Here is a 13,222-nt window from a genome sequence, read left to right as displayed (position 1 = left end):
AGACATTTGTGGACTATGTTGTGTTGGCAAATTTAAGCATCTAACATGATGAACTTTTATGTGAACATTTGTCTGTTTAAGGTGAGAAACCTTGATATTGAAAGGAGAAAGCATGGTAAATGATAGAGCTGTTCTCTGTCTAGCAGTCGTTTGTTAAAAAAGAAACTGCAGGCAGCTTGCTATCTTATGCTACATTATTTAAAGTAGTATAAATATTCAATTTCCATCAAAATGAAACCCCATCTTTATGAACAGAGAACAATGACAAATCGATGCCTAAATCAGCAACAATTACTGGTTCTAATTGTAAATTATTTACCTTTGTTTTTCCCTTTCTTTGAAGTCTAGGGCTCACTTTGGTCTTGTCCTCAAGTGCTGCCCAGGCCTGATTTATGAGGATGGGTTGCAGGGCAGTTTCTCTAAATTACATGGCTCCTAAAGCTGACCACATAGAGAGGGAGAATCACCACTCTACAGGCAACTAATTGTCAAGATGAGTCAAACCTCCAAGAGATGAGACGGTTATGCGCTCCCCAGTCTCAACATAAAAAATAAGCTATGTAACAGGACAGGCCATTTGAATAAAAGTTTGATTTGTTGTTGGTATCCAAAATACTCCAAATTATGATATATCAAAAACTGAAGGAATGGAAACAGCAAAATGCTGTTCAAGTTACAGTAATAATTTTGATTCACAAAACATATCAACCTCCTGGAAAGTCAATTATAAGAGAACCAGTGGAGACATTTTAGGTGTATTGTAGACATTCGGCCCATTGCTAAAGACAAAGGTGATAATGTTTTGGACCACGACCATGTGTTATTTCTTTGTAGTGTTAGCAAAATATCTCATGAACCAGTACACAGCTTTTAATCAAACTTTTAGAAAGTAGTCACTTCTACTACTGATTAACTTTTGGAAAGCAACCTTAACTTACAAAAATTGGTTGTGACTCAGCTAATTTTAAAGACCTTGAGCTGAAATTTGGTGTGGTGGTAGCTGAAGGTCAAACACAACACATACTCTGAGTACTAACTGATCACATAAGATCTGTTTTTAAAACTTTGCCATTAACTATTGGAGTCAACACTACATATTTGTTAGCAAAATATCTTATAAACGATTGAACAGATTTTAATGAAACTTTCTAAAACTAATCATTGGCTGTATATCTACAACTGATTTACTTCTGGAGTCCCCTCAATTCAAGATTGCCATTACAGCTAATCAACATTAGCCAAAACAAAAAGGACTCAGTGGTAGTAGCTGAGCACTATAACACATCTTGTGAGAAGGCAATATTGCAAACGATCATAGCATTGTTAACAAAGTTTGAACAAAATGTGTATAACTCTGTCATTTATCATCATTTGTTTAAATATGCATTCCTTCACGGAATGCTAGGTCTTTAACAAGCACTGTGCATTTTGCTTAAATCACAAAAACATTAGTGGTTACAACTCTTCTGAATGATCCCGAAAGGGATGCAGGGGAGAGTCAGAGCAGGAGGAGGAGGTGACAGTTGCATTTGCCTTCAGGCCAGCCATAAACCTGAAAAGGGAGAGAGAGTGCATCATTCCTCACAAGTGACTGTACCATGTGACTTCAAGATGTTTTAAAAGCAGACAAACCTGCCTTCTTGAGGTACAAGTAACCACAGTGCACTAAAGGAGTCAGAGGTAGAGACTAACCCAGCTATAGGAGGAGCAGCAAACACCGACAGCCCCACAGAAGAAGCCAGAGAGGGTGTCGAGGAGACTAGCAGGCACCGTGCAGACATCTCACCAACAAAGTGTCATTGCTTCAGCTGCAAAATTGGCAGTAAGACTTTGCTTTAACTTATCACAATTGACACAATGAGTTGCAGCAGTATTGCTGGTTCTGAGATTTCTGAGGAAGAGCTTGAACTCGACGTGCTGGGGCACGGTGATGATGAGGGAAGTTCCAAGCCATCTTTCCAAGACAGCGAAAGATCAACAAACAGCCCCAGGGACCCAGAAGACAGCCAGACCAAGAAGCACAATAGACCAGTCCGCTCAAAAGCTCGAAGAATGGCTGCTAATGTGCGTGAACGGAAGCGCATATTAGACTACAACCAAGCCTTCAATGCCCTCCGTGTTGCCCTCAATCATGATCTGAGTGGCAAAAGACTATCTAAGATAGCCACTCTTCAAAGGGCCATCAATCGCATCTCTGCTCTGTCTGTCTTCCTGAATTTAAATCCTCCCAACAAGCCCTGCACTCACCGGGAATGCCACAGGTCATCTGTAGGGCCAGCTGTGATGAGAGCATCTCGACTCGAAAAGACTAGGGTCGCTCTTCCTCGTCTGGATCATCAGATCTATGTCCCGTGGCATGCATCCATCACTCAACAGATGCAGTCTCAACAGGGGCCCCACATGCACCATTTGTCCACGGACCAACATGTTTACATGGATAACACCCTGTCATCGTGCCCACCATCACCACACTACCCCTGTTATCCCAGTGAGGGACACTTTTATGCTTCACAAGGACACTGCAGCAGCCCTGAAGATCATCTGCCCAGTCCACTACGATGCGCTCAGATGGGCGAGGGGTTGGGGTACAAACCAGGGATGTGGGCCTCTTGTGCTCAAGGATACATAGACAATTTTGTGGAGCCAACTTCTACTCTCGGGATTCCATGGCAAGTGTCGGATCACAGCCTTCCTTTGTGCTCTGATATACTGTAAGAGGGTAAAGCCACCCCAATGAACTCTCAAGACCAAACAACAGCAACAGACTGTAAGAAAGGAAACTGATGAGAGGGTTTTATGACAATACCATAAATCAGTACTACAGTAAAACTATAAATCTAGAGCTGGGCCAATTATCTCTCCACTGGAATATTGAAGTACAATGGTTCTTCAGACAGCAGAATACAGAATAATATTCTGAACCTTTTTTTTTTCTTTTTTTTTTTCTTTTTTTTAAAGTGAGTTTCCACAATAAAAAATTACAAGATTGTATCTGCTGGCAACATGTTGTCACCATCTTGGCCTCTGATTGCTAAATGAATGAGAATAAAAAAGGAGAGAGAATAGTCTAATCAGTCCACCATCTTTTACACCAACGTGTGTTAATGTATTTATTTTGTTTATTGTTTTAAAAACATGCTGTTTTTTTCAACTTGTGATAAATTTGTGCATCACTTTCATTTGAAAAACATTTAAAATAAATGTTTTATATGTGCTTCTTGCCTCCTTTACTCTGAATGACCAAAATGAACACAGAGGGTGCATGTGTGTGTGTGTGTGTATGTGTTTGATTATAGCCTAAGGATGGTAGTTTCTACCCCCTCTGACTGTGAGATGACAGAAGTCGTTGGCTCAGTGGTAATGTCCTTACAAGTCCATTCTTGTCATTTCTCAGAGGGGGAAGTCAAGGTTGGAATTTACGCACAGCAAAATAAAAGCAGAAGAACATGGTGAGAAGAACAACTTTGACAGAATTTAACCTATAAATCATTAAGCAACACATAAGCATGAACAGTGCATTAGTGACTCTTGCAAAACACTTTTGTTTTACAAAGAATACTTCTGTGAAAACAGCTTTGCGTTAGCTGCAGGGTGAGTATTTCCACCAAGAGGTCAACGAGGCTTTTTTTCCTACCACACCACATAATGTTAGTCAACAATAGCTTTCCCTTCCTGCAGAGTGGCTTTAATATTAGACTACAGGACAGAAGGCATCGACAGATTTATGTGAGTTCAGGAAGGAAGAGTGCCCCATCATCAGAGTGCTGAAATCCCCAGTTGGGTTGCACTGGCCCCGCAGGTGGAACTGGGTGTGTTGGGAGTTTTTGTTTTTTTGAATGTCCTGGAGATCTAAAAACATGAGCCTCAAAATGCTGCAGACGAGGCCAAGCAGGGACTTCTGCATGAGAAATAATTGTTGTGGTATAACAACAATTAGCAGGCAGGAAGAAGAGGACGGACCAAAAAAGATGAATGGAGGGGAGGAGTGAAGTAATAAGGGAAAAAAGGATGTAGGTGGTGAGAAAAAGAAGAGTGACAACACGAAGAGCCTGTTGTTTAGTGTCTGCACAGACATGAATCACTGGGAAACCTTGAATCACAAGTGAGAAACAAATGTGGCTGAAGGCTCAGTGACGGCATGTCTCATCTTCCTCCCTTTTTGGCACAAAGGTTTATCTGCACTCACTTGGGTACTAGTTTATCAACTCGTTTGGGCACTGCTGAGTGAAAGTTGGCTGATGAAATACTGTCATTCTGCTGGGAATGATATGTTTTAAAGTGTCAGTTTGGGGTTTCTTTTTACAGATAAATTCAACATATATCTGAATCAGTTTTTCACTTATTGCAGAACAGTTGTAAACATTCTTGACTAAATAAAATGCTTTTACTAATTACCCGTAACTTGTTTTTATAACAAAATCCAAGCAACCATAGGCAGAACTTGAATTGAATTGAATGAATTATCACCCACCTTTCATTGCAGTGGGTGAATATGTAATTGGCTTTATGTGTGTATGTCTGCTTGTTGGCAAACACTTTCATGAACCACTGAACAGGTTTCAATGAAAATCTCAGAAAATAATCACTTGATGTACAACTACAACTTTAACTTTCAGAGTCTACCTGATTCAAGATGTCTGCCACAGCTAATCAACTTAGGCCAACATAAAAAAGGCTAAACTCAATCATGTTTACAAATACTGTGCCAAACTTTGATGCAGTCTTCCACACCACATACTCTGAGTGCTAACAGATTGCATGTGTCAGGATTCCAGCCTGTTCCAGCCCCTCGTGTGTTTTAGGCTAATAATGATCAATGTGACAGCATGATATTTATGCAATACTTTCATTCTAGATTAAAAAGCAGCATTGAAGGCATGTATATTGCTTTCCATCTTGAATGACAAAGTTTTAAACAAAGTATTAATTAGTTAGTGCTTGAAGTCGTGTTGGGGATGACTCTCAGCTACCATAACACAAGATCTTAGCTCAAATTCTGTAGAATTGGCTGAGTCTTTGGCATTTTTGTGTTTCCTAAGGTTGATTATCTGTGGTGGCCATCTTGAATTGGACTGATTCCAAAAGTTAATTAGCTGTAGACATTCATTAAAACATCCATCCATCCATTTTCTTTACCCGCTTCTCCATTCCAGGTCGCGGGGAGCTGGTGCCTATCCCCAGCAGTCACTGTGCGAGAGGCGGGGGACACCCTGGACAGGTCGCAAGTTCATTAAAACATTCATTAAGAAATTTTTTTTTTTTTAAAGTAACTGGTTGCTAACTTTCTGTAACGTACATGACTAAATCTTTTCTTTAAAAGGATTTTTGTCATATTATGAAAATCCTGCAGAACATAGCTTCAACAGGTGAAATTTTTATGAAGACTTGTGACTCACCTGAGGACTCATCTCACTTTTTTAACATTTGAGCTCGTCAGTGATGCATGGCTTTCTCAGACTGATCTGCCTCCTCGACCTCCAGGCTGGCGGAAAAGAACACAAGCGAAAATAAAAATGATGTCAAAGCACACAGCATGTGTGTGCATGATATATGGGTATGAGTCAGCCTTCTGAGTGATGTTCTACTGTATACATTCACCCCACTGAACACAGACAAGCAAACACACAACACTGGATGATTATTAAGAAGTCTTTGTGGGTTCCAAAAATGATGCTGTCTGGTTTCATTGTTCCCATAATGCACAAGGGTTACAACTGAATAAAATTCTGAATTCAGCCTGTAATGCTTATTTGTGGCAGAATGTAGAGACCATAAAAACCTGTCCTCTTACACTACTTTCAAATGAGTTAAGTTTTCTAAAAGGCTACAAAACTTTAATTAAGAATTTGGAAAGTAATTACAAATTTTTCATTTTGAAATTCCATACTTTACAACACCCGAATTTAAAGATTTTTCAGTCATTTTTTAATGTCAAAACATCTGTTAATTTACTGAAATTTGCTGTTTTATTATTGGTATGATTGGATAATATTACTGAATGTGAAAAGAGCTTTTTTCCTCAATGAGAAATATTATTTTCCATTTGTTTTACTATACACACACGCACACACACACACATATATATATATATATATATATATATATACACTGTGTGTGTATACTTCCATCTCACCCTATTTGTTCCACTCAAAAGAATCACTCATGAACGTCACAACACTAACATGGACCAGGTCTTTCACAACCCAGAAAGGAAAAGCGTGTGAATGGATGGAAAAATAAAACACCCAGCTTACCCTATTTTTCCACATGGGCAGTTCCACTTTCACTTTAAACTCGGATCCTCTACCAGAGGGCTGGGAGCTTGAGGGTTCTGCGCAGTATCTTAGCTGTTCCTAGAACTTACTCTTCTGGACAGAGATCTCTGAGGTTGTTCCTGGGATCTGTTGGAGCCACTCTTCCAGTTTCGGGGTCACAGCACCGAGTGCTCTGATGACTACTGGTACAACTGAGGCCTTGACTCTCCACAACTTCTCTATTTTTTTTGTTTTAGCTCTTGGTATTTCTTCAGCTTCTCGTGCTCCTTCTTCTTGATGTTACAGTTACTTGGGACTGCTAAATCTATCACCACTGCTTTCTTCTGTATCTTATCTATCACCACAATGTCTGGTTGGTTAGCCATCACCTGTTTGTCAGTCTGTGTCTGGAAGTCCCACAGTAACTTAGCCCTGCCATTCTCCACCACCTTAGGTGGAGTCTCCCACTTTGACTGTGGGATTTCCAGCCCATACTTGGTACAGACAGTGGCGCCGGATTCATTTTCTAGGTGGGGGGGCCACCGGAGTGTTTCGTCACCTTATTAATTTTACATGCATTGAATCATCGTCTAACATCAATAAAAATTGAATAATGAAACGCTTTTTCAGCTACGACTTTTTGTTCCAATATATTATTATGAATAATGATAATTAGTTAAACCAACCAACAGCTTTATAAATGACCACAATAAAAGTAAACACAGGTAAATAACATGCGCGCGGGCATAGATGAAATAATCCAACATCTGAGCAACAGGAATATACAAATGCTTGTGCGGTGGAACTAATTAAGAGCATTCGGTATTAAAACAACATAAACTTTGTCAGACTTGGAACATATAACCAAACATTATATATATATATATACATATATTAGTAAAAAGATTTCTTCCGAGGCTCTTTATAAGTATGTCGCTCATTGTAACTATTTACATCCTAATGACACTAATAACGACAAATGATGACAATAAGTTTCAGAGCTCAGAATTTTCCGAAGTATGCCTCCCTTCGCTGACTCGCAAAGCAGAAGCTGCAGCATACTTTGCTAAGGTCCATGTTATCAGTTAAGTCTTTGTGTATATGCAGAAACAGAAGGCGATTAAGCTGCTGTTCTGTCATTGTTGACCGGAGTGAGGTCCCAGAGCTGCTGCTTGAGGGTTCTTCCTGTGGTGGTGGTGGTACTCCTTGAGCAGAAGGTCCTGGATCTGTATTTGATGGTGTTTCCAATGCCTCTGATTTCGGTGATAAAAGGTGGAAGTTCAATTTTGTCTGATTGTGTTTTATTTTCTTTTTCTCTGGTTCGTCTGTCATCTTTGCAATGTATGTTGTTAGCTAGCTTGGCTGTTAGAATTCACAACAAGCAAAATGAAATGGGATTGGTTGTACTGCATGCAATTCGTGGATGCCATTGGTGGAAATGTTTACTTTGAAGTTAAAATAAAAGCGTTCTTGATCTTTCATTGGCTTGTCATTTATAATGACTGACTGCATATAATTTTGTCGCAATTTGTCCCGCAGTAAACGCAGCCCCTTACCTTAAAACGTGGTAACTATCGATTCCGAATCGATAGCTGGGTTTTGAACGACCAAAGAGAGAAAAAAATGTATATATTGCACCATTATTTTTTTGACCTAACAAAATGATCCGCTCTCTGGGCGAAGTGGAGCATTTGGTCTGACTGGAGGAGCCGTTAACGAATATGAGCCGAAAACATTCTTTTTTCTCTCTCTCTCTNTCTTTTCATCCCAATGGTGCATTGGAAAGAAAATGTCGCCACAGATGCTGTAAATACTGCATTTAGACCAGATGTGGCAATAAAATACAGAATTCCAATGTCATTTTTGACAGAATTGTTCCAGACACGGACATATCAGAGCCAGAGCCTTTTTTCATGTGTTAATGATCCTAACCCCGACTGCGCTATTGCATCTGCATAAACTTTTTCGTGACTGTTATGACCCTGGAACACGCAGCGCACTGGCAGGGCCGGAAAGTGGGGGGGGCAGTGGTGCCTGTGGTCATCGGGGCCCTCGGGGCAGTCCCCCAAAACTGGAGCAGTGGCTACAACAGATCCCAGGAACAACATCAGACATCTCAGTCCAGAAATGTGCAGTTTTAGGCACAGCCAAGATACTGCGCAAAACCCTGAAGCTCCCAGGACCCGAGCTCAGAGGATGAAAAAAAAAAAAGAAGAGACCACCCGCGGAGGGTGAGAAGGGAATTCATATATATATATATATATGTGTGTGTGTGTGTGTGGCGGAGCATGTGTGTGTATGTAACACCAGCTTAATGTTGGCTGGTAATCACAGGTTCCCAGACAACAAGGAGGGAAAACAGTCAAACAGCACCAAGGGAGGACAGTTCAATCAATCACAATTTTTATTCCCAAAAAAAGTCCGATTTGAACAGCGAATCCTGCGCTCCGTCCAGTCTGACGTCACAGCCCCTATTCCACCGCCTCCTGCAATCGTTGCGGCTCATTCCAGTCACTCCACGCAAAGCGCTGCCCCACGGGCGTCCTGTTGGGACAAAACACCTGGGCCAGAAAAGCGGCGGATGTCCTATTTACACCAGCAAGGGTCCCTGCAGACAATCAGTGGAAACGTTACTTACGGACCAGGGCAGAGTTCCCCCTCTGCCCACTGTCGATCCAACACGTTGTTCCCCCTGATTGTATCCTTCGGTGCAAACCACTTGCTCGTTCGGGGTCGCAGTCTTCTGTAATGAGCCTTCCTGGTTGTTTCTCTCTTCTTCTCAATGTGGTGTCCTTTGCCCTTTAAAATCCACCGCCAACGTCTGGCAGGTCCCGGATACACTGCCTCCCGGCACGCCCACCCTGCGCAGGTGGCTGGCATCAGCTATTTAGTCCTCAGTCCACAGTGGATTAAAAAAATACAAACATGCAAATAGATACAAAAAAACATGCAACAAAAACACCCATTTTAAAAAATAAAAACAAATTTCCACTGTGCGACATCTCCCCATATTTTAACTGTGCCAGTCCCTGGCACACTATTCAAAGTCTATACCGTGCAGGGGGCTGGCCAAAGTTCGACCTTGTGGAGCGCCGCAAGTCAGGTAATCCATCCTGCAAAGCTAGAACATTAGGACCAACCCAATAAAATGGCGGTTCAACCAGAGTCTGCACTTCCTGGTTGTCTTCCGGAGCCCGTGAGTGGTTATCCGTTGCAGGGGTAATGCACAACTGTGGCTGGGGCATTACAAAGCCCAAACGGCATCCGATCAAACTCAAATAAGCCTAATGGAGTAGTAAAAGCAGTTTTCTCACGATCTCTACTATCCATTTCCACCTGCCAATATCCACTGGCAAGATCTAGGGTGGAAAACCACTCTGCTTTGGTCAGGCATGTAAGAGTTTCTTCAATTCGAGGAAGTGGAAAAGCATCTTTATGCGTTACTGCATTAAGCTTCCTGTAATCCACACAGAAGTGCCAGCTGCCATCCTTCTTCCTCACCAAGACAATAGGGGAGGCCCAAGGACTACTACTCTCCCGGATGATGCCTTTTTCCAACATGTCTGTAAGGAGAGACTTAATCTCTTTATACATCAGTGGTGGTAGGGAACGATAATTTTGTTTAATAGGTGGTGCATCACCTGTGTGAATTTGATGTTGGACCAGATCAGTTCTTCCATGATCCTCTTCATTCACAGCAAACACCTTCTGCCATCTCTGAAGTAGGGCCTGCAGCTCTGCTTCCTGTTGTGAGGTCAAGCTTTTACAGTTAAGTAGTTGGCTCACCTCTGCTTTTGGCTTTGCAGGCTCCTCCATCCCAGCTGTCTCCACCACAGCAACTTCAACCACACCATCTGAACTCATCGTCAGGGTGAGGTTGTTGGCTCCCTGGACATCAGACTTGTCCACCTTGTACAGCTGTCCTAATTTCTGATAACACCCAATAGTTACTTCGTAGGGGTGGGGGTTACAGACCCTAATGGGGACCCTTCCCCCTTTGACTATGGACAAAGTCCTCGCCACCCCCCAAGGTTCAGCATCAGGCAGAGCTTCCACCAGCACCACCCGTTTGGCTGAACTCTTGCCTTTGGATGTTCGTCCACAAACCATAACTTCACAGTTTGGGGGCACCCGGACCCCTCTGCGACCAGCAGAATGGACGTAGCCCAGAGCTTTTGCTGTTTGCCAACAGCAAAAGCCTCTTTCCAGGCCCTATGGAATTTCAGCTTCTGGGGGAAAGAAGATTTTTCTCGGGTAAAAACATTGTTCCAGCACGCACTGATGACGTTCATCCCTATTATTAAAGGATGTGTTGAGCAGTCGTTTCTCACAACCACAACCCCTTTATCTGGTATTTTCACCCCTTCAACTTCAAAGTCCATGATGGCATAGCCCGAATATGGTATGTCCAGACCATTTGCAGCCTTTAAGGCAAAAACCAACGGTGCATCAGTTCTGTTCACTTCTGGAAAATGAAGATCCATCACCTGCTGTTGCACCAGTGAAACCTGGGAGCCAGTGTCCAATAATCCAATCAGTTTGACTCCCCCCACACGCACTTCTATAAGAGGACATTCTCCAACAAAAGATGTGATGGCCCCCTGTTTATTTAACACACACCCCATCCCTACCGCCTGGGCCTCAGCAGCAGGGTGTATTAGTTTAAAGGTGGCTGAACCTAGCAAATTTGTTCACTAGGGGCTGAACTAGCTGAACTTTGCTGTGACAAGAGAGGTTTAATTTTACTCACGACATCCTTCACAAGATCTCTCATTTGAAGTTTAATATCTTCCATTATCTCTTTTTTAAGTTTCTCTTCCCAGTTCGATTCAGATTGTGATCTACTAGGTCTGGACTCACCCACTGTAAAACAGGTAGTTTGTAGGCCTTGGTGTCCCAGCTGTTCCTCCTCCAAGTGTAGTGCCTCCTGATGTACTGCTGCAAAACCTTCTCCTGGATGGTGACGCACATAAGCTTGCAGAGTTTGTGACAGAGGACCCTCACATAAACCCAACAGCATCTGCTCCTGAAGGCTCCCTTCAGTGGGTGCATGGGTGGGATCACGCTGCTGCAGCCTGCAAAACAGCTCCCTGAGTCTTAAAGTGAAAGACTTTACAGACTCACTGGGTTTTTGAATACAGCTAAAAAACTGTGACCTCAACACTGCTGTAGGAATATTATCACCATATAGAAAGTCTAAATATGTAAAAAATTTTCTAACCTGGTCCCTCTGTCCTTCTTCTAGTACACCAACCTGACGCTTAGCTTCACCACCCAGGGCTCCAACTAAGATGTCTACTTTCTGAGCCTCAGCTATTTCTTGAGCATTTAATAGCCCTTGTATTCGTTCTTTCCAATCTCCATAAGTGACATCAGAGTCCGAACCCTTATACTTTGGTACCCAAGGAGCACCAGGATACACCCACATCATCATTTTTTTAAATATATATATATATATATATATATATATATATATATATATATATATATATATATATATATATATATATATACACCTTTGGTGCTGAACACTGTTCCCGAGCTTGTTATCCTTCCAACAACGCCAATTTATGTAACACCCAGCTTAACGTCGGCTGGTAAACACAGGTTCCCAGATTACAAGGAGGGAAAACAGTCAAACAGCACCAAGTACTAACCAATTCCCAAAGAAGCTGGTATGTTGTATAAAATATAAATAAGCAAGCAATGAGTGTAATAATTTGTAAATCTTGTTTAAACTGAAAAAAAAACTGTACCAATTTTACAAAAAAATAAGGCCACTTTGAACTTGATGGGAGCAACACATTTTGTTAGAGATGGTCCATAGTTCCCTCTGTGCCCTGTGGAGCCTCCCCCTTCTTTTAACAAGAGTTTTTACACAACTAGGAACTGAGGAGAGCAGCTGGTAGAGCTTTTGAAAGGGAATGTTGTCCCATTCTTGTCTGATGTAGGTTTCTAGCTGTTCAATAGTCCTAAGTCCTTTTTGCTAGACGGAAGCAGATGTTGTTTTCCAACCTGAATATATTTTTTGCATTGATGTTGTCAATGCAGAAATGAGAGACTGAGAGAGAGAGCTGGATAGAGTTGTCTTAGGAGCTTAGACAGAGAATTACTGAGCAGCATGTTAAAAGTAAAGGCTATAAGACCATCTCCAAGCAGCTTGATGTTCCTGTGACTCCAGCTGCACAGTTTATTCAGAAGTTTAAGATCCAGAGGACCAACCTCACTGGACGTGGCTGCAAGAGGAAAATTGATGACAAATTGAAGAGACGGATAATATAAATAGTAACCAAAGAGGCCAGAATGACTTCCAAAGAGAATTTGAGGTGAACTCCAAAGTCAAGATTCATCAGTGTCATTAAAGTGAGATTGATATTTGCAAAAATGCATGCTGACAAGCCCCAAAGCTTCAGGAAAAATGTCCTTTGGACAGATGAGACAAAACTGGAGCTTTTTGACATCAAGTTAAGTAAGCAAGTAAGCTTCATTTGTATATCACATTTCACTGACAGCAATGTCACAAAGTGCTGAACAGAGAGCAACAAAACAAAAAAGTCAGTAAAACCATACCTAAAAACATTAACCAACACCTAACTAAAAACCTGTCTGTGTGAGGATTTGGATTTTTTGTGTTTTCTGTTTTGTTTTCTTTATTGTTTTGTTGTTATTTTTAGTTATTGTTTCAGTTTGGTTTTTTCCTGTTTGTATTTTGCCCAGTATTCACTCCTCCTCCGTCTCTGTTTTGCCCTCCTTGCCACACCCATCTCCACCTGTCTGTCATCATCCCCACTCACCTGTTTCCACTTACCTCGTCACCCTCAGTATTCAAAAACCCGGTCACTTCTCTCACTGCCGGAGGAGCACCCGCTTGCCTTCTTGGAAGAACCACCACCACCACAGCTTCTCCGGTAGGTCGGACTGCCACCACCACAGCTTCTCCGGTGGGTCGGACCGCCGCAACCACGGCT

General features: G+C 41.9%; 1 protein-coding gene across 1 annotated transcript; it reads left to right on the top strand.

The window, feature by feature from the left end:
• Positions 1–1,671: 1,671 nt before the first annotated feature.
• bhlha9 (basic helix-loop-helix family, member a9) lies at positions 1,672–3,189 on the top strand. Its single transcript, XM_017435116.3, has one exon. The coding sequence runs from the start codon at positions 1,858–1,860 to the stop codon at positions 2,713–2,715; it is 858 nt and encodes a 285-aa protein (XP_017290605.1). The 5' UTR covers positions 1,672–1,857; the 3' UTR covers positions 2,716–3,189.
• The last annotated feature ends 10,033 nt before the right edge of the window (positions 3,190–13,222 follow it).

Source organism: Kryptolebias marmoratus, linkage group LG13 (genome assembly GCF_001649575.2).
Source record: "Kryptolebias marmoratus isolate JLee-2015 linkage group LG13, ASM164957v2, whole genome shotgun sequence".
NCBI lineage: Eukaryota > Metazoa > Chordata > Actinopteri > Cyprinodontiformes > Rivulidae > Kryptolebias > Kryptolebias marmoratus.
This window is presented reverse-complemented; position numbering and strand designations above follow the sequence as displayed.